The sequence below is a fragment of the Caretta caretta genome, chromosome 6 (assembly GCF_965140235.1).
Source record: "Caretta caretta isolate rCarCar2 chromosome 6, rCarCar1.hap1, whole genome shotgun sequence".
NCBI lineage: Eukaryota > Metazoa > Chordata > Testudines > Cheloniidae > Caretta > Caretta caretta.
The window spans coordinates 105,495,599-105,517,377 of NC_134211.1; the positions used below are offsets into that span (position 1 = coordinate 105,495,599).

The following is a 21,779-nucleotide window of genomic DNA, read 5'->3' on the forward strand; positions in this document are numbered from 1 at the left end:
CAATTTACAGTAATACTTGGAACTGGGCTATAGGTCATGCAGCTTGCCTTTTGAAAGTTTCATCTTGACACAGGGAAGTTACTTTAAAGCATCTCAAGATGAAACTCACTTTAAATATAAGATGTTCAATTTTATATAGGGCCTGCATTCTTATATTTCTTATTCTGTTTCTCTCACACCTGGAGCTCAAGCCTCTTCCTTTGCTTATCAAGTCAGGTGCTTGGGAACAGCACAGTGCTGCGACTCTGTTTTCTTAAACAGGGATTTAGCTGGCCCTGCAGAGGGAATTTTCTTTTCTAGGTGAAGTGAAGAGTATGTGATCACAAGGATCCTGCAGAATTTAAAGTGCTTACATTGCACTTTTTTATCCAAAGATCTCAAAGCCCTTTACAAATGTGGATAAGTATTCCCCTTTCACAGAAAGTAAGACTTTGATATTGTAAGAACAGATATTGTCATACAAGGAGCCAGTTACCTAGATAGAAACAAAATTAAGCTTTCCAATTTTCCGATTTCTTTCTGTAATCACTAATAAATATAAAAGGTAACAGAATCAAAACAAAAGGACTGTAAGAAAAGGATTATACAATATTAGAACTATTTTTATTTACATGTCAATATTTACATTTTTTCTTAACTTTTAATGTTTTAACGATATATGTTTTGAAAGAAATACAGATCAGCTGTGAATGAACAAGCTGTTTCACAATTATTATTAAATATAATTTATCTGCAATCTAAACTATTGATTCTTCCGCTTTTATTTCTCAGATATAGTGAGAATATTACAGATTTGATGAACAAGTGCTTTCCTGAGAAAGAAAAACCAGGTAGGAAGAGCCTTTTTTTTTAATATTAGTACTTGGGGTTTTATTTTATTAGACAAACAGTTAATCCTTAGTCTCTCAAAAAAGATAAAGCACATTGAAATAAAGCATTAATGATTCATTCTTCAAAGAAACCTGACTGGCCACCTCTACCATACTACTACTAACTTTAATAGGGTTTAGGTAGATTATTCAGTTAGGCCCAGGAATGCACTCACAGCATATCTGAAATTCCCATTTTCATGTGGCAGTAACTACTTTAATATTTGGGTATGTGTAGTAATTTCTATTCTTGAGTTGAATACAAACACTGACAGATGACAATTCAGCTGCTTGGAAAGATTGAGTGGGTGTCAGATTGTTGTCAGCATGTAGTCCATCTGGGAGAGGTGTCTCTGATCTTCTGTTCCTCCTATCGCCTCTTCGGCTATATCTGCACTTGCAGCTATGAGGTGTGATTCCTAGCATGGATGGACAGACTCATGTTAGCTCAGCTTGAGCTAGCATGCTAAAAATAGTAGTGTGGATGTTGCAGCACCCACAGTGGCTTGGGCTGGGCCTCAGCGGTTGGCTAGGTTGCACCTAGGTGGCAGTGTTCTCACTGCTATTTTTAGCATGCTAACACGAGTCCATCTACTCTGTCATACCTCCCAGCTGCTGTGTAGACATACCCTTTAAGTTCTCCCCAGTGACTAGAGCCAGTACCTGCCTCTGCTTCTGCCTTCCCAAACAGCAGTAAAGTGAAACTGATCAATATTTTGAATAGCAGTAATTAAATTTACAAGACAGGTAAGTTTTCTTTCTGTTATAGGAAAGGTGTGAACAGTAGCAGTCACTAGTTTAATCTGCAGACTAGAAGATATTGCACTGGCTCACGCTCATTTCATATTTGGAAATATCTTCACAACTGTAAGGGTTAGAAATTAATTTTTGTTAAGCTTAGATTCTAAAGAAGCACTTGTCTGGGAAAGCTTGTGTCTCGCCATATGAGAGTTGGCTAGCAGATTTTCAAAGTCCTGACATTAACTATACATGCTTTTTTGCAGAAATTAGAAATGGAAAAATTTTCTTGGGTCACCCAATCCTAATTGTCAATACAGGATTGTTTCATGCTTATTAGTATTTTAGCAACTATAGTTTTAAAGGTGAAATGATGAAAATTCCCTGCCTTTGATTAAAATAAAATGCTCGAAAAATAGTTTCTCCTTGACTTACCTGGCAAAGTTCTGGGTTCAGGCTCTTATTTCACCTGTAGTGGATCATCTTAAATGCAGGGAAGAAATATCAGTTGAATAAAAGGCTCACTGTAGAGGAGATAAGCATATTGAAAAATAGTTTTTAAGGGCTGAGTATTTCCTTCAGTGTAATGAATGTAAAAAAGTGGTGCTGTGATAATTTATTAATGAGCCCTGGGATGATTTTTTTTCTTTCTAAAATATGCTGTATTAAACCGCTATAATTATGTTTAAATATCCATATCAAAGAACCCCAAAAAGGGTGTATACATAATTCTCACATTTTTAGGTAAAACCTATTGATTACCAACTGCTTTAAATAGAAATTAATTTTATGTACCATTCCCTCAGATGAAATAGCCAAGTACATGGAAAAGGTGAAGTTATTGAGCTATGAAGAGAAACCTCTTTATCAGCATTTCCGAGAAATACTTTTGCAAGGTCTTAAGGCTATTGGGCAAAAGGATGATGGCGTACTGGACTTCCGTTTTTCAGAGAATGGAGATTTGCGAACCAAGCCTGTGCAAAAGGTTTCTTCTTTTTACATTTAAAATCAGCTTTTAATGGATCTTGTTTTAAACTAAATAAAAGAATTAAATAAAATGATATGGAAAACGGATGTCATAATTAGCCCAAATTGGAAAGTAAGGAAATAGGAAAGTTAGTCACAAACGTTTGTTAGCTTTACAGCATATTTCATAAGCAGACACATGGGCTAATTTTAATTTAAGTAATTGCTCTGAAAGTTTTTAATATAGCACTATTTTAGCAGGTATACTTTCACATGCAGTAAATAATACCTTGGGAAAGAAAATGTATATTTAGTTGTAATGACATTTGAACAGATGAACATTGCAGTTAATTTACACATTTTTTTTTTTCAAGAGTCTAAAAAATTCCAGATGGGCCAAAGTGTGAGGTAAAATCATAAGTCTAGTTACCTTTTGGTTTCATTTCAGGTTTCTTACCTTACATATCTAGACCTAAATACTTACTTTTAAATGAACATCCTTATGTCATCAATTTGCTATTGGAATTCAGGTATTGTGTACAGTATTATTATTTGTATTATTGCAGCACCTAGGAGACCCAGCCTTGGACCAGGACCCCGTTGTGCTAGGCACTGAACAAAAAGGTGTTCTTTATGTACAATTAGTATAGTACTAGATTAGGGGTATATTAATCTTTTTATTTTGGCTTGGTATATTTTTATTTTTTTTATAATTTTGATGTATAATATCAATGTTTGTTTTTAAGTATTTTATCAATTTAAATTTTCACAGTTGGGAAATTGGGTGGGGCAGACAATTATTTAATGAAGTAGATATTGAGATTCAGCAAGTTAGCTTTGTAAGTATTAAAATACAAATTGTCAGCATCACATCGGAAGATACAAAGTAAATATCAGTTAATCAAACTCTTAAGTTCTCGAGCAACATTTTTCTTTGCTTATCTGTACATTTAGATTATTAGTAACGAAAATATTTTTTGTTGGTTTATATGTGTATGATGAAATCCATGTTTACTGACAAAAATCTAATACTTCCAGAGGTACTTGTATTTAAGTAGACTGAACTCTAAATTTTCTCTTGCATATGGAATCTTTTGTTGTGCAGAACATTTGCACAAGTAGCTCTTTCCAATTAGTAAAATGTACAATCCTACTTGCACAATGGAGGAGATTTTATAATTCACACATTTCAGCAAAGGATCCTAGCATATTAACCCTACAGGTAAATACTGATTTCCTATTGTCAGTATGCAACTGCTTGTGTGGGATCTATGTGGATGTTTATACAGAAGAAACGTATGCTAGTGGGGCCAGTTCTTAATGAAAGCTATAGAACTATTCATGTGCAGAAAACCCTCTAGCAAATTTATTTACAGATGTAAATTTAATCATTTCATGAAAACTGCCCCCTAATTTTTTGGGGAAAAGTTAAAATGTGGAATAGGTTATGAAGAATGATACTGAGGCAGTCATATAACTAAAATTGAATCTGCATTATCAAACAAGCATTACTGTTGTTGCCTGTATAGGACAAAACTTGATAGACAAAGGTAAGTAACTGGGAGACAGACATTTTAGACTTGGTCCTCACTAACAGGGAGGAATAGGTTGCAAAGCTGAAGGTTGAAGGCAATGTGGGTGAAACTGATCATGAAATAATAGATATCATAATTCTAAGAAAAGAAAGGAGTGAGAGAAGCAGAATAAGGGACAATGAACTTCAAAAAAGCAGACTTTCACAACTCCGAGGTATGTAAGCTCCTATGGGAAGAAAATCTGAGGGATAAAGTAGTTAAGAGCTGGCAGTTTCTCAAGGAGATTAAATGTGCAACAGTAAACTATCCCAAGACAAAGAAAGATAAGAATAATAAGAAGCCAATATGGCTCCTTTAGGAACTCTTTAATCACCAGAAAATCAGAAAGGAGTCCTACAAAATGTGGAAACATGGACAAATTGCTTAGCAATATAAAAGAATAGCACAAGCATGTAGCGATAAAATCAGAAAGGCAGAGGCTCAAAATGAGTTACATCAGACAAGAAGAAGAGGGTCTATAAATATATTAGGAGCAAGGGAAAGACAGGAAAGTGTAGGTCCTCTATTTAGTGGGGAAGGAGAGCTAAGGGATGACATCATGAAAGCTGAGGGATTTAAAGCCTATTTTACTTCTGTTTTCACTAAAAAGGCAAGTGGTGGCCAGATACTCAACACATTACTAACAACAACGGGGAAGGAATTCAAACCAAAATACGGAACTAACAGGTTTAAGTGCATTGAGATAAATGAGAGATACTGAAGTTGGCAGGGCCTGATGAAAATCACCCTATGATACTTAAGGAACAAGCTGAAACAATATTGAGAACTCATGGAGTATAGTTAAGATCCCAGAGGACTGGAGAAGAGCATACATAATACCTCTCTTTAAAAGGGGGAACAAAGAAGGCCCAGGGAATTATAAGACAGTCATCCTAACTTTGGTACCTGGCAAAATACTGGAACAGATTATATGCTTACAGATTGATTGTTTAATAGAAGATAATTGGGTTATATCTAATAGCCAACATGGATTTGTCAAGAATGAATCATACCAAACCAACCTAATTTCCTTCTTTGACAGGGTTATAGCCTGGGTGGGGGGAGCAGTAGACATATATCTTGATTTAATAAGGCTTTTGACACAGTCCCATGTGACATTCTTATAGCCAATGTGGTGTAGATGAAATTACTGAAAGGCGAGTGCACAACTGGTTGAAAGACTGTATTCAAAGAGTAGTTATCAATGGTTTGCTGTCAGACTGGAGAGATGTAGCAGGTTGGGTCCATCCTTGGTCCGGTACTAGTCAATATTTTCATTAAGACTTGGATAATGGAGTGGAGAGTATGTTTATAATATTTACGAATGACACAAAACTGGGAGAGGTTGTTAGCACTTGTGAGGATAGGATTAGAATTCAAAATAAGCCTGACAAACTGGAGAATTAGTCTGAATTCAACAAGATGAAGTTTAATAAATACAAGTTGAAAGTACTACACTTAGAAAGGAAAATTCATATGCACAGTTACAAAAAGGGGAATAACTAGTTAGGTGGTAGTACTGAAAAGGACCTGCGGATTATCATGGATCACCAATTGCATAAGAGTCAATGTGATGCAGTTGCGGAAAAAGCTAATATTCTGGGGAGTATTAACAAGAGTGCTGCATGTAAGACCTGGCTTTTAAATGTCCTGTTTTTATTCTGTACTGGTGAGGCTTCAGCTGGAGTACTGCATCTAGTTCTGGGTGCCATACTTTAGGAGAGATGTGGATAAATTGGAGAGAGTACAGAAGAGAGCAACAAGAATGATAGGCCAGGTTTTCTAATCCTTTTATGAGGAAAGGTTTTAAACAAACAAAACAAAAACCTGGGCATATTTTAGTCTTGAGAAAAGAAGACTTGGGATGGGGACCTGGTAACAGTCTTCAAATATAGTAAGGGCTGTTATAAAGAGGACTGTAGTCAATTGTTCTCCGTGTCTGCTGAAGATAGGACAAGAAGTAATGGGTTTAATCTGCAGCTAGGGTGATTTAGGTTAGATATGAGGAAAATCTTTCTAACTCGAAGGGTAGTTAAGTAGTGGAATAGACTTCCAAGGGATGCTGGGGAATCCCCGTCATTGGAGGTTTTTAAGAACAGGTTGGACAAACACCTGTCACGGATGGTCTAGGTTTACTTGGTCCTGCCTCGGTGCAAGAGCCTGGACTAGATGACCCGTCAAGTCCCTTTCAGCCCTACATTTCTGTGATTGAGAGATGGGCCTAGGTATTGAAACGTCCTTCTTTGTATGTATTTTGTACAGCCTATGTCATACAAAGTAATTTTAATCAGTAACATATTTCTAAACCAACTTACAGCAAAAGTGTAAGAATTTTTCACTTTATTGTAGTGAAATAGTATGTTAAAGCTTCATTTAATCTAATAACAAAACAGTGACTTATAAACAAATTGATAAAAACGTTGACTCCACCGATGACAATAAGATCAAGGGTAGTCCACTCTGTTTTGCAGGTGGGATATTTTGGCTGCTCTAACAGCAACAGAATTAATGTGCACAAATGCTTCTCTACAAGTATTGATTGAAAAGATAGTGTCTAATAACTGCTCAGTCAGCCATACATTAAAGATCTCATGCAGAAAGTATGAAACCAAACCAAAAACTACAGGAGATTGAAGTCCTCTGAAGTACTACCTCAAGCTTTTCTAAGGGCTTGTCTACGCTTACATGCTAAATCGCAGCCACTGCATGGATTGCAGCGGCATCGATTTAGCAGTTCTGGTGAAGACACAGTAAGTTGATGACAGAGTGCTCTCCCATCGACTTCAGTATTCCACCTCCCTGAGAGGTGGAAGGTAAGTTGGCAGGAGAGCGTCTCCTGCCAACATAGGGCAATGTAGGCACCGCGTTAGGTCGGTGTAAGCTACTTTGCTAAGGAGGGTAATTTTTTTTCACACCCCTGAGCAACATAACTTACATCAACTTAAGTGGCAATGTAGACCAGGCCTAAGTTATGATTTTGCACTGGAACTAGTCCCCTGGTTAAAAATTGCATTACCATAGTTTCATTGTTAATATTCTGCTGAATCAGGTGTAAAGATCTGCCCAGCAAGGAGAGCTCATTAACATGAGTTCTCCTCCCCCTGTGAATCAATGTGGTTTGGATCTGTGTGCTGAACGAAATCTGTTTCTGTTGTTTTGCTGACTTTGCTGTATTAGGTTGGCCTGCTGCAGAGCCGACATCTGTGACCTTCTGAGTCTTTTGTGTCCTTGTCCAGCACAGAAGACTGTATACATTTCCTATTGAATCAGGCCCTAGGTTTTTAAAACCTAATGTACTGTACTTAAGCCAGGTCCAATCACTTTCATTCCCTAGATGGCGACATTACTTACCTATAGGTGTTTTTGTTTGCATGCATTGAGGTTTTTATTTATTGTGCCCCTTTTTCTGTTTTCTTCTGGTGGGGTGCCATAGGCCTAGTCAGCTTTCATTCATTTGCAGTGGTTTTGTTGAAGTGTTTAAACTGAGAGCAGAATATGGGTCTCATAGGTTAGTGGTTCTTAACTTTTTACTAATGTGACCCACCAACTGCATTTTGTCAGGTTTTTTTGCAACCCACCCCGGGGCCAGATTCATGTGTGTGGCCCAAAATGGTAGGCCAGCATCCTTCTCTTCTGCCATCACCTCCTCACCCTACTAAGAGGGCACCAGCCACCCACAGCAGCCCAGCACGACAATTCTAATCCTGGCCCAGCCCAGAGAGGAGGCCCTACAGGGACACGGGGGAGAGTTGGAAAGCAAGCCTGCCTCGCTCACCCTGCAGTAGCAGGAGCTCCTGACCTGCAGGGCTGGGCCTGCTCCCTTCATTGCAACCTGACGCATAAGGTCACACCGCCACTCAGGTTTGACCTGGCTGTGGCAAAGGGTACTTTCTGTTTCAGTAACATACCATGCCAGAAAGCCCTTGCATCTATGCTAGATTTTGTAGGTCCAGTATTTCAGTTGTGGCTTCAGGATAGAATGGAAGGGACTGTGCTACTCCTACTGCCAAGGGCCTGTCTTAAACCACTCTGGAAGGCTTGCTGGATGGAAAGAGAGGGTTGGTTCTCACCAAGCAAGTCCCCCTTTCCTAAAAGTTGTGTGTTTTGATGGTTGGTAGAACCACATGGTGAATTGCCTGCTGAGTGCAAAGGTAGCAGATCTCCTGATACATCTAGATAGCTTGTAGTGCTTCGGAGGAACCAGTGGTCATGGTACATGTAGATACCAGTGACATAGGGAAAGGTAAGAGAGACGTGTTGGAGGCCAAATTTAGGCTGCGAAGTAAGAGATTAAAAGTCCAGGATATCTATGGTAGCATCCTCTGCAACGCTTCCAGTTCCATGCGCAGAGCTAGGAAGACAGACTGTAATGCAAGGTCTAAATGCGTGGATAAGATGACAGTGTAGGGGGAAGGGATTTAGGTTTATTTGGAAGTGGGGAACCTTTTGGGGAAGGAAGAGCCTATACAGGAAGGATGAGTGCGTTCCATCTTAATCAAAATGGACCCACGCTGCTGGCACATAAATTTAAAATGCTTGTAGAGGATTTTTTTTAAACTGGTGGCCAAGGGAAAACCAAAAAGTGCAGAGGAGCCCAACGTTTCAGGTGAAGACATCCTTTGATGAATTTATTGAAGAGGGAACTCTGTGTCCTGGCATAGAAGTTGATGGTACAGGTAGGAGCTAGTGAGCAACAGTCACATAAGTCTCATTTAAACATAACACATGAAGGCAAGCAACTAACTATTGACAAAATGTACAAGTACTTATATACAAAGGCTAGAAGCTTAAATAATAAGATGGGTGAACTAGCACGCCTCGCATTAAATGAGGATATTGATATAATAGGCATCACAGAAACTTGATGAAATGAGGATAATCAATGGGACATAATGATACCAGGGTACAAAATATATAGGAATTACAGGGTATGTTATGTTGATAGACCAGTGGCACTGTTCTTTTTTTGTGTTTTTTGTTTTAAAAGTATATTCAAATAAGGTGAAAATCTTAAATGAATCAAACTGTACTGTAGAATTTCAATGGATACAAATTCCATACTTTAATAATTAATAGAGCAATAGGAATATGTTACCGACCACCTGACCAGGATGGTGATCGTGACTATGAAATGCTAAGGGAAAACACAATAACAGATTATTTCAACTATCCTTATATTGTCACCTCAGGCTGTGATAGAGTCATAAAGTTTGTAGACACCATAAAGGGCTGCTTCTTGGAGTACTCTACTCCTGGAACCCACATTGTTGATTTAGTCCTAAGTGGAACACAAGATATGGTCCAAGAGGTAATTGTAGCTGAACCGCTTGGAAATCGTGACCGTAATGTAATTAAATTTAACATCCTTCTAGGGAGGAAGGTACCAAAAACAAATAGTGAAATGTAACTTTAAAAATGGAACCTACACAGGAAGGACGCTGCTTAAATGGAGATTAAAAATAGCAGTCACAAGGGTAAAATGCCTTCAAACAGTATGGAGACTACTAAAAACATAATAGAGGCTCAGATTAAATGTATATCCCAAATCAAAAAAGATGGTAGGACCACCAAAAGAATGCCACAGTTGCTGAACAGCCCAGTGGAGGCCGTTGGAGGCTAAAAGGCATCCTTTAAAATTTGGAAGTCAAATCCTAATGAGGAAAATAGGAAGGACCACAAACTCTGGCAAGTAAAATGTAAAAGTATATAATAAGGCAGGAAAAGAGAGAATTTGAGAAGCAGTTTGCTAAAGACACAAAAACTAACAAGATATTTAAGTCCAAAGCAGACTGCAAGGTGTTGGAGGGATCTCACAAAACTGGGTGACTGGGCAACAAAATACAGATGAAATTCAGTGTTGATAAGTTTAAAGTTATGCACATTGGGGGGAAAAAAATAATCCCATCTGTACATACCCAATGATGGGTTCTAAATTAGCTGTTACCATCCAAGAAAGAAGTCTTGGCACTACCCTGGATGGTTCTCTCAAAAATTCTGCTCCATGTGTAGCAGCAGTCAAAAAAGACTAACAATATATTAGGAACTATTGGGAAAGGAATAGAAAATATTGTAATGCACTATATAAATCCATGATGTGCTCACAGCTTAGAAAAGAGACAACTAAAGCAGGATAGGATAGGTGTATAAAATCATGAATGGTATGGAAAAAATGAACGGAGAAGTTATTTACCCTTTCACACAATACAAAAACCCGAGGACACCCAATGAAATAAATAGGTTAATACACATAAGAGGAAGTACTTTTCATGCAATGCACAACTAACCTGTGGAACTCATTGCTGTGGGATGTGATGGTCAAAAGTATAACTGGTTCAAAAGAGAACTGGATAAATTCATGCAGGATAGATCCATCAATGTTTGTTTGTCAAAATAGCCAGGGGTGCAAGCCCATGCTCGGGGTGACCCTCAGTCTTGGACTACCAGAAGCTCGGAGTGGAAGATCGAGGCAGATCACTGCATAATAGCTCTGTTCTGTGCACAAGCTCTAGCATAACAAGAAGATACCAACATTTTATTCCAGAGGAAGCCTCCATAACTGTTAAACTAAACTCCCTGGAGTAAGGGCCATGTCTTATGTTTTTTCAGTGCTTAGCATGCTGACAGCACTCCCTAATTGTTAGAAAATAAACAGGGAAATATGGGTTACAGTGATTCATACTTCCTTCTCACATTCTGTTTCAAACACAAGTGTTGCTTTTGTGAGATGAATACCGCCTGATTTCTGTTGCCATGTGATTCACCTGCATCAAGATTGAGATCCTTTTTTTATTAAATAATCTTGGAAACAAGATAAATGTACTTTCCTTTTGTGTAGAACGTAATTGATATCTGTTTTTACGAAGAGCGTTTAAAATCTCTCACAGGAGGAATGCATTATCTCCTGTATAAAGGCAATACAGTGCTGAGATATTCCTCCTTAATTTTGGTCAGAACGAACAAAAGTGTCTGTGTTTGTTCCTGCCTAATGCATCACAAATCTGCTGACATGCTAACCTTGGAGTCTTGGCTGGCGTTAATCAGGCCTGTGCACCGGCAGGAAAGATGTACCTAATGCACTCCATCAGTGCAGTTTGCATATGGAAGTTCTCACAGGGGAGCTGCCCTGTGCCAGCTGAGGGTTACCTGCCCACTGCAGTTATTGTATGTAATTATCGAACCAATCTGTTCAGCCCAGCAGGGTTTAGATGGTAATCATGAAGCAACACTTTGGAAAGGAAAGATGTAATGTGCTCTCCCCTTCTCCTATCAGCTATGTGAAGTTGTAACGCTTTTAAAGATATTTTAGGAAAGCAGTACATTCTTATTCAGTTACTAGAAAAGCAAGTTAAACTTTCCCAATGTTTAGCAAAGTTATGTATGTGGGCCAACACATCCTTTACAAAATGATGTGACTTTAAAAAAAAAAAAAAGTTTCCATAGCCACCTTAAGAATACTTTGCAACAATGGGATTAATTGTAATACACAGATAACAGTGCTATATATTCAGAAGTTTTAAGATTGTGTCTTGAATAGAGTTCAGCATTACCTTGTAGCTCTCTTTGGAAGAGACCCTGTAGTTGCCATTAGGAAAAAAGAATGTGCTGTCTCTGGGTGTTAGATACTTTTTAGCTGTGCAAAAACAGGCCTTAAGCCTTTGGATTCAGATAAAGTTTGACTTAATACAGTATATGTTAATTACTAAAAATGAAATTAATTTTAATGTTGGGTAAGAACATTTTCTATATTATTTTAGGGTAGTCAGATTGATCCTTTGATGATTAATTTTAAATTATTACTAAAATTAGAGAGGCCTTGATTTAGAAATGTGGATTGTTATAATTTAAAATAAAACATTCTTAAAATACGAATAGCTTTTTGTGGAAAGGTAAAACTGAACTGTTTACAATTGTATATTGTAATCAGTACTGTGTCTAACTTTTAGATTAATATTTTGAGTCAATTGCCTTCTGCATATAGGGTATAGTGAATGTTCAGATCAGGTGTTGTGGAGATTGTGGGACAAATGAGGTTAGATGACTTAGAATCACAGAGTAACACATGTAAATAGCTTCTACCTCACTCTTATTTAGTCAGTCTACTTGGAATTTCTGCTGTTGTCTTAACCACTTTCTTATCTTTTTAACAGAAGAAAAGAAAGGCAGCGGCAGCAGCAGCAGCCACAACAGAGGAAAGCACTGGAACAGACATGGAAGATGTGGAAAGTCCACGAAAGAAGAGACCTGCTCGTTGTAGTAAGTCAAGAGCCAGACTTCCATTAGTCTGTGCTATTCACCCCCATGCTGATGAGAATTAGTCCGACCTTTACATTTTTGGCTTTCATGGCAGATAACTTTAGGAAAATTGAGATTTAGATGTCTGTCTTGCGTACAGCAATTTATATGAATATGTTTGCATGTCATATACAGCTGATGGGACTATTCGTTGATAAACATTGGTAGTTGCTCCCTGCCCCTTTTGCCATTGGTCTTTCTCCCCCTTCGTTTTCATTTTTCTCTTCCTGTCTTGTCCAATTCGCTGTCAGGAAACGCTGACTCCTCAGGACCAATTCATCACAGCATGTTACAGCCAGAGGCTAGCAGCAGCAGCAGCTTACAACAGTGAGTGATGTAAAGGAAAGGAGTAGTTTTAAGGATAGAGAATTATGAAAATAGAATTAAAATAATTTGGTACAGTTTGGCATAATTGCTTTTCTTAGAAAAAACTATAGACCAGTACAGGGATCTCAAACTCAAATTACCAGGAAGGCCGCACAAAGACTAATACATTGGCCTGAGGGCCGCATCACTGATGCTGCCCCCCCCACCACTCCACCCCTTCCATGAGGCCATGCCCCTGCCCCGCCTCTTTCCAACCCCTTCCCCAAAGTCCCCACCCCAACTCCGCCCCCTCCCTGCCCCTATTCCAACCCGTTCCCCAAATCCCCATCTTTGCCCCACCTCTTCTCTGCCTCCTCTTCCCCGAAGCATGTGGCTCCCCGCTCCTCCCCTCTCCCTCCTGGAAACCTCTAAGTCCTGCCAAACAGCTGTTTGGTGGCAGGAAGCGCCTGGAGGTAGGTAGAGGAGCAGGGATGTGGTGCGCTGCCGGGGGAGGGGCAACGCGCGGGAGCTTGTCAGGCCAAAGCAAATAGCTCCGCGGGTTGTGTGTTTATGACCCCTGGACTAGTACAATAGGGTTACTGTAAATCAAGATTAAGATTCATTGGTAGAGCTGTCTGAGAAAATGTGTGTAGTGCATATTCATGCTATTTCTGGCTTTAGCCTACGCTATCTATCCCTCACACTGATGAGAAAAAAAATTCAACGAATTAGAAAAAATGATTCTGAAGAATTTTTGTTCCAGATGATATTTTTCAAATAAAAGTGCAAAGCAGTGTCCAGGGTTAAGCACTATAAAAATAACAAAACAGTGGAAGTCAGAGGCACTTGAGATTTTAGCAAGCAAAACTGATTTTATGGCAAATGCAGAAGGGAAGGAAGGCAGGCAGGGGAAAAAGTGATGCTACACTTCAAAGTAGAATTATTTGTAATTTATGAATTGAGCCTGGTATAAATATCTAGATAGCATGACATGAACTACAGGGATCAGACTAGTTTCATACCCGAGTTTGACATTGTCCCTTCATGTTTCAGTTGTTTACATTACAGAGAAGTCTGACCATGAAAAAATGATTTGTGCAGTTTTAATATGAATGTTTCCGTATTGTTGACTTCCATTTATTTATAACTTTTTTTCAGTCCTTTAGTGCCTGGAAGGTTGTTAATTAAGTAGATTACACATTATGCAGGCAACAGAGGGATTTAGTTTTATGCTGAATTTTATGCTATAGTTTAAACAGATTTTAATTAAGACCATATAACACAATGTTTTATGATTTTTGTGACCACCAAATCTGTACACTAGCATTGGTTTGGCCACTAATCTGAACCCCAGGTACTGGCCTAAACCTGATCCAAATCTAAAAACTGCATTCTTCGTTCTTCCTAGTTAAAATATTTATGATATCTTCTCTGATGCATATCCTTATTTCATTGCATTGCCTTCTAAAATTTGAGTTCAGTATTAAACAGTTCTTTGTATCAGTTTGGCTCTCTCTGAAGGTGCACATGAGCTTGGAATCTTTTCGGAGTAACCGTGTCTGTCTGGGCCATACATGTCCTGTTTCACTTCATGCTTTCATGTGCGGGCTTAAAGGGCAGATTGGCTGCAACACTCCCTCAGTTCCATCTTACCATGTATGCCAGCAAGACAGAACCTGGCAAATGTCTGGCCTGCTATTCTTCCTTGAGCTTCAAACTCACTTCAAATTATATTATGAAGAAAACCCTCTTCAATTCCATGTTTCTAACTGATTTGGATGTTCCAAAAAATTTAAAACAAAACCCAGGTGGTGCCCCACTGTGGGTTGAGGGATTTCGTGCTAGCAGTCGTCATGGGGGATTTTTAACACCCTATGGGTTTAGCTCTGTCCACTGTGAAATGATCTTGTGTCCTTAATTGGCAGGCACAGCCGATGACTTTTCTGTTTTGGGGAGGGACACATCCCCAATCTGTCATTCCTTCTTGGCCCACACTTGAAAATTCTGAGACGAGGCTCAGATTAGACCTCTTTGAGCAAGCCATGAAAGTCATGTCTGATCCATGGAGTCTGAATAGAGCAGACTATCCACAGCAAGTGCTGTAGAAAGCATGCACCTGACCACTTGTTCCAGTCAGAAGTCATCAAAAAGGGCACCAAGACCACTGGCATCAAGACTTAAGACAGTGACTACCCTGACACCTGTACTCTGGCATTGATGACCTGTGAACTGAGTGCTTTGGCACAGACTCCAGGACCAGGAGATTCATGTCATCTGCTTCACAAAGTGCCAAGCAGCAGACCCACACCAAGTGCAAATGCAGCTCAGAGTGTGTAGTGGGGTCATCCTTCAGGAGGACTTAAAACATTCCTCAAAGATGCATCTTCCAAGCCCTCTTTGATGTTGAGGGCTGGGAGCATGGTACTGACTTTGAAGAACATGCAAGAGATGGCGGTACTTGTGCTGATTTTGACACGGGAACCAGTATGGGTACCGAGATATGCCTTGGAGGTGCTGCCATCTCCTGTCTCCTTAGTACCAGGACAGACACCTCACCGGAGGCCCCAGCACTGGATTTACCCCAGCAGGACCACTGTTCCCAGAGGATGTATTTCTCTTCACCATTTCCAACTCACTTCTTCTCCCCTACATCATGCAAGGAACCCTCTCCTGTCAGACCATAAAAGGATCTGAGAAGGAGTTCCAGAAATGTTCAATTCTGGGCACTTGTGTGACTGGCAGGGGACAAGTCAACAGCGATCTGGCCAGTATCCTTAATGTTCCACATTGGCCTTTGTGGGCCTACTGATGTTCACCTTCCTGTGTGTCAAGGAGCAGACTATGGTCGCATGTGTCCAGGAAAAGGAGGAGGTTTTGATCATCATCGACCTGAATGGCCAGGCCCCTCACCAGAAATGGAGGAAGCCCCTCAGAAGCAAGTGGAGACTGCCCTCCCCACTGAAGGAGTCTTCAAGTTCTCCTAAAAAGACAGTCATTTCAGCCTCTACACCAGCTGTTGATGAGTCTAGAGCCTTCCAAGACCTGCTCTCAAGAATAGCTGAAACTTTGGATTTGGAGACACTGTTCCAAGAGAACACACACAAGTTGTTCATCATTCACAGCTACTTAGTGCTATCAAGAATTTCTCTCCCAATTAATGAGGATGTTCTGGACACAGCAAAGTAGAAAGGTACCAACTACCACCTAAGGACTTTTGAACACTTTTATGTGCATCCCGCACCAGGATCATTAGCGGTATTTGTGGTCCAGGAAAAAGAAAACAGGTCCACTAAGGGGATTCTGAAAGATAAGGATTTCGAGAAATTGAACCTTTTTGGTCATAAATTGTATTCATCTGCCGTGCTCCAGTTCTGTATGGGATTCTGAGAAGTCCAGGTAACTATAGAGGACTTAGTCTTCAAGGGAATGGAGCTGTTCTGCAATAAGACAAATGAGGCACTCCATTCCTTCAAGGATTTGAGGGCAGTGCTGAGGTTCCTAGGGATTTCAAGCCATTTCAGTACCAGCTACTGCAGTGGCATAGAACTCTGTTGTACCTTACAGTCACCAACCCGAATATGCACACTGATATACCAGGAGATGGGATGGTAGTCATCCGTTATCTTTCTCCATTGCACACCAGGCTCCATCCCAAAGGCAGCAGGTTGGATGGGAGCATCAAAAGCCATGTCCGGATCCAACCCAGAGATGACCATCAGAAATTGCTTTTGCCCCTTTCCGTTGAGTGTGGTCAGAGATAAAGCCAGCAAATAGGTGGTGGACATTTTAGCCGAGAGGCACTCTATCCATTTTCATTCTTTGCTTGCTCCCCACTATCCTCCCAGTCCCTCTTCAAGGACCCTTCTCATGAGAAGCTATTACTAAAAGAAGTGGCCTTGTTGTTTCATCTGTGAGCATGGGAGAAGTTTCTTAGGAGTACAGGGTAAGAGGCTTCTACTCCCTGTGTTTCTTTATTCCAAAGAAAGGGTTCTTCATTCTATTCTAGACCTGAGGAGACTGAATATGTGTGTTGCCTCAGATTCAGCATGGTAACGCTTGCCTCCATCATTCCATATCTTCAGGCTCAAGCCTGGTTTGTGGCTTTTGACTTATAGGACCTGTACTTCCATGTTGCCATCCACCCACCCTATAGGAAGTACCTGAAATTTGCAGCAGAGCCAAATCACTTCCTGAACAAGGTACTGCCTTTTGGACTCTACAGCATGAAGGATCTTTATGAAATGCCTTGCAATGGTGGCAGCATGTCTGAGAAAGAAGAACATCCACATCAATCCATACGTACATGGCTGAGTGAACGGAGAGAGGTCATATCAGGAAGCTCTGACATGCTTCAGTTGTGTCTTATCCTTGTTTCCCCAGCTGGGCCTCCTGATACATTATGAAAAATCATTAATTATCCCATCTGAGATATCAGCATTCATAGGGGCCAAGGTCAGTTCCAGGACAGTGAGACAGCTTACCTGCCAGAGGACAGATTCTCTAATCCCTTTAGGAGCTGTTAACTGTTACATAGGGGTGGGGCTACTCAGGGAGAATGGGGGTTTAAAAAGTCAGCTCCTAAGCAACTAGAGGAGCTAACGAACAGGAGCAGCTAATGGGGGGGTTTTGTGAGAGAGTTCTCCAGCGGAAGGAGGAGCAAATATGTGACCCTTGGAGTGAGTTTGTTGTTTATTTTGTGCTTGCTGCTTGATTAAAGTGTAGAGTGTGGTCTGTTTTGGGGGGCCATTTGCTGAGCCTAACAGCCTGCTAGGCAAGGCTGAGAGCGTCTAAATGAGTCTTTGATCCCTCAGCGCTTCAGGATCCATTAATCAGGGGGCAGAGCTACTTGGACTACAAGGGGTTTAAAAAAACAGCTCCTAAGCAACGGGAGCAGTTAATGGCACATGAGCAGTTACTAGGAGTTTTGTGAGGGGGTTTTAGAGAGGGAGTAGGAGAACCAGATGACACCTGATTAACAATCTCTGAATTTAGGCAATAAACGCCCCCTCCCCTCCCAAAAACCCCAAGAAAAACCAAAAAGCTGCAGAAGTGTAAAGAATGCATGTAGAAGTACAGCAGCAGAGTGGGGGTATCCAGTTCATTGCACTGAATGCAGCATGTGTGATTACCTCTTTTGTAGGCAGTTGGCATATGTGTGCATTCGGTGCAGGGCACTTATGGCCCTCAGAGACCAAGTACGGGCTCTGGAGACCAGAGTGGCTGAACTGGAAGAGCTAAGGGAGACAGAGGTACATATGAGACTTTGTCGTACACCCCTAATCTGACAACCTCTGTGCTGTTGAGGAGGATGAAAGTCTTGGGGAAGGAGAACATCAAACTAGAGCAAAGGGAAACTATCCCATAATTGAGACTCTCCTTCCAGATGAAGTCATGCTGTCCTTTTTCACTGAGGACTCCTCTCTGGGTAAGGAATCCCAGTTATTAGGAAGAGACAGATAATAGTAATGGGAGATTGTATCATTAGAAATATAGATAGTTGAGTTTGTGATGACCAGGAGAAGCGCATGGTGAATTGCCTGCCACGTGTGAACGTTGCAAATCTCTCGAGACATCTAGACAGGCTTATGTGCAGTGCTGGGAAGGAACTGGTGGTCGTGGTACATGTAGGTACCAATGTCATAGGGAAAGGTAGGGGAGAGGTCCTGGAGGCCAAATTTAGGCTGCTAAGTAAGACATTAAAGCCCAGGACCTTCATGGCTGCTTCTAGTTCCATGCGCAGGGCTGGTTAGACAGGCAGAACTGCAGGGTCTCAATGCATGGATGAGACGATGTAGGGATGAGTGTTTAGGTTTATTAGGTGGTCGGGAACCTTTTGGGAAAGGAGGAGACTATACAGGAAGGACAGGCTCCACCTAAACCGAAACGGAACCAGATTGCTGGCATGCAGAACTTAAAAGGTCGTAGAGGAGGTTTTTTAACTAAGGGCAGGGGGAAGCTGATAGTTGCGGAGGAGCACATGTATTTGTGTGGGGGGTGGAGGGTGAGAAAACCTGGATTTGTGCTGGAAATGGCCCACCTGTTGATCACTTTAGATAAGCTATTACCAGCAGGACAGTGGGGTGGGAGGAGGTATTGTTTCATATTCTCTGTGTGTATATAAAGTCTGCTGCAGTTTCCACGGTAAACATCTGATGAAGTGAGCTGTAGCTCACGAAAGCTCATGCTCAAATAAATTGGTTAGTCTCTAAGGTGCCACAAGTACTCCTTTTCTTTTTATGTATTATAACAGAGGCTCTATTAATGGGGATTTTCTGTATCCTAGTAAAGAGGAGAGGGTAGAAGTTTATAAAGTACAGGAAGGAACTGAAGAAACAGTCAAATGAAAGAGTCCCATTCAGTTTCAAAAGTGACAAATGTAATAAATGCTTATATACAAATGCTAGAAGTCTAAATAATAAGTTAGGCAAACTTAAGTGCCTGCTATTAAATGAGGATATTGATCTAATAGACATCACAGAAACTTGGTGGAATGATGATAATCAATGGGACATGGTAATAGCAGGGTACAAAATACATTGGAATGACAGAGTAGGTTATGGTGGTCGGGGAGTGCCACTATCTATGAAGAAAAGCATAGTCAAACATAGCAAAAATCCTTACATAAATCAAATAGTACCACAGAATCTCTCTAGATAAAAATTCCATCCTTAAATAATAAGAGTATAACAATAGGAATATACTACCAACCCCACCTGACCCAGGATGATAATGGTGATTGTGAAATGTTCCAGGAGATTAGAAAGGTTGTAAGGAGAGAGAACTCAATAATAATCGTGGATTTATATTGTCTCCATATTGACTGGCTACATGTCACCTCAGGAAGGGATGCAGAGTTAAAGGTTCTAGACCACATTAATGACTGCTTCTTGGAGTAGCTAGTTCTGGTACCCAAAAGAGGAGAGGCAATTATTTGATTTAGTCCGAAGTGCAGCACAGGATCTCGTCCAAGATGTGACTATAGCTGAACTGCTCAGTAATAGTGACCCTAATGTAATTAAATTTAATGTCCTTGTGGGAGGGAAAGTACCAAAGAAGCCCACCACAATGGCATTTAACTTCAGAAAGAGGAACTACACAAAAATGAGGGAACTAGTTAAATGGAAATTAAAAGGTTGTCACAAGTGAAATGGCTGCAAGCTGCATGTAAACTTTTTAAAAACACCATAATAGAGGCTCAAATTAAATGAATACCCAAATTAAAAACATAGTAGGAGCACCCAGAAAGTGCCACCATGGCTAAAGAGAGTAAAAGAGGCAATTAGAGGCAAAAAGACATCCTTTAAAAATTGGAAGTCATATCCTACTGAGGAAAATAGAAAGGAACGTAAACTCTGGCAAGTTGAGCATAAAAGTATAATTAAACAGGCCAAAAAAGAATTTGAAGAGCAACCTGCAAAAGTCAAAAAACTAACAGCAAAATTTTTTTAAAGTGCAGTCAGTGGGGCCACTTGAATGATTGAGGTGCTAAAAGTGCACTCAAGGAAGACAAGGCCATTGTGGAGAAGCTAAAAAAATTCTTAGCATTTTCAACTGCCTCTTTCAATTAAAAGGAACTTAGCTTTTGGTTTCTTTGTGAAGCATAGCTCTACATAAAATAGGTACTAGATTATTGTTTTACGGCTCTTTAGGTTAGTTTTTCTTCATTCAGCCAAGACTTACTTATCCAACATTAAGTAATGTGGACATGGATTTTGGAGACTATTGGTGACCCACAAGGTACTGTGGAAGGCAGATCATGTGATCCTCTTCTCTCTTCGGTCTGTCTTTGGCTCTACTTGCTTTCTTTTTGAAAAATAGCAATATAAATCTATATCAGGGCATGTTCCAACTGTTAACTCATGGGCTGTGGGAAGAAATTCCTTAAAAGGACAAGTTTTTTCCATAATTATGTTTTACTGGGTTTCTTGCTGCTTCCTTTGAAACACTTGGTATTGGTCACTGTCAGAGACAGGATACAGGAGTAGTAGACATTCCATTGTCCTGATCAGTATAGCAGTTTCTATGACTGTTGTCCAAAAGATTGAGCTCCCCAGCATCCATTTTGTCCTTACCTTCGCTCTCCTCAAAAAGGCTTTGAGAACAAAAGGGCCTTGCAGCATGGCCTGATAATCAATTTTGTTTTTGGCAAAATGAAGCAGGAAGCAAAGTTTACAGTCAAGGGATTTTAACTCAGAATGCTCCATCTCCAGCATCCTCACAGTTAAACCTGTTAAACCTGTGGGGTTGTAGTCTGTAGTGCCTCAAATGATCTGGCTTTGTAGGTTAAAACCAGCACATTCTAATTACATTTGGAAATTAATAGAAAGCCAGTGCAAGTTGCAGAGCACAGAAATATTGTGCTCACTGCACGAAATAGTTTCTAACAAACTGTCTGCCGTATTCTGCACCAACTGTATTTAAATGTGATAGGAAGCAATTGTCTTTCTTTTTATGACCTGACCTGAATTTATCTGAGGAGTTTAAAGAGTGGTTCGAATAGAGAAAAAAGCCCCTGGTGTAAGAGGTGTCTTACATTAAAGACCCTTGTAAGTGGAGGAAGGTTGTTTAACTCACTTGAGTCAGTATAAAACTCAACACTTCTTTGTAGTTTGTCCTGGTTAATGTCTTCCCTACACATTTTTAAAAGTGGTAAATATATTTATTGAAAACTGGTTTTAATATACTGTTATAGGAAAAAATTAGACAATAGTTATTTCCAGTATATGAAATATAGGAGTCTTTTTACTCTGTATGTTTGGGAAAATAGGTTTTCTATCAGTCCCCTTATTCTAAGAGCTCTCTGAGACACTAATGGCTTAATTCAGTTTAATTTAGAACAGAGAACAGAGCTAGCTCTTGTTGGACCTAATAAAATGTGGAAACCGTTTTGTATTTACCTTCTATTCCAAATTAATAAGGGTAGCATTTTGCATATGATCTGATCCTGTAACCAAGTGCAAAACTTCTGGGGAAAATCTTCCATTGGTCAATATTTTGTGTAATAGAAATTTATGTTCAGCTGAATTGTTTCATA

At 40.0% G+C, this 21,779-nt stretch overlaps 1 protein-coding gene across 3 annotated transcripts in view; it reads left to right on the forward strand.

The window, feature by feature from the left end:
* VRK1 (VRK serine/threonine kinase 1) overlaps positions 1-21,779 on the forward strand; it is a 53,905-nt gene that overhangs the window by 26,666 nt on the left and 5,460 nt on the right. For 2 of the 3 annotated variants that reach the window (XM_048855201.2, XM_048855202.2), the window contains 4 exons: positions 772-830; positions 2,414-2,592; positions 12,295-12,400; positions 12,691-12,766. In XM_048855201.2, the coding sequence (XP_048711158.1) occupies positions 772-830; positions 2,414-2,592; positions 12,295-12,400; positions 12,691-12,766 (420 nt within the window). The remainder of the gene's footprint in view (positions 1-771; positions 831-2,413; positions 2,593-12,294; positions 12,401-12,690; positions 12,767-21,779) is intronic. The other variant, XM_048855203.2, reaches the window with a different exon arrangement.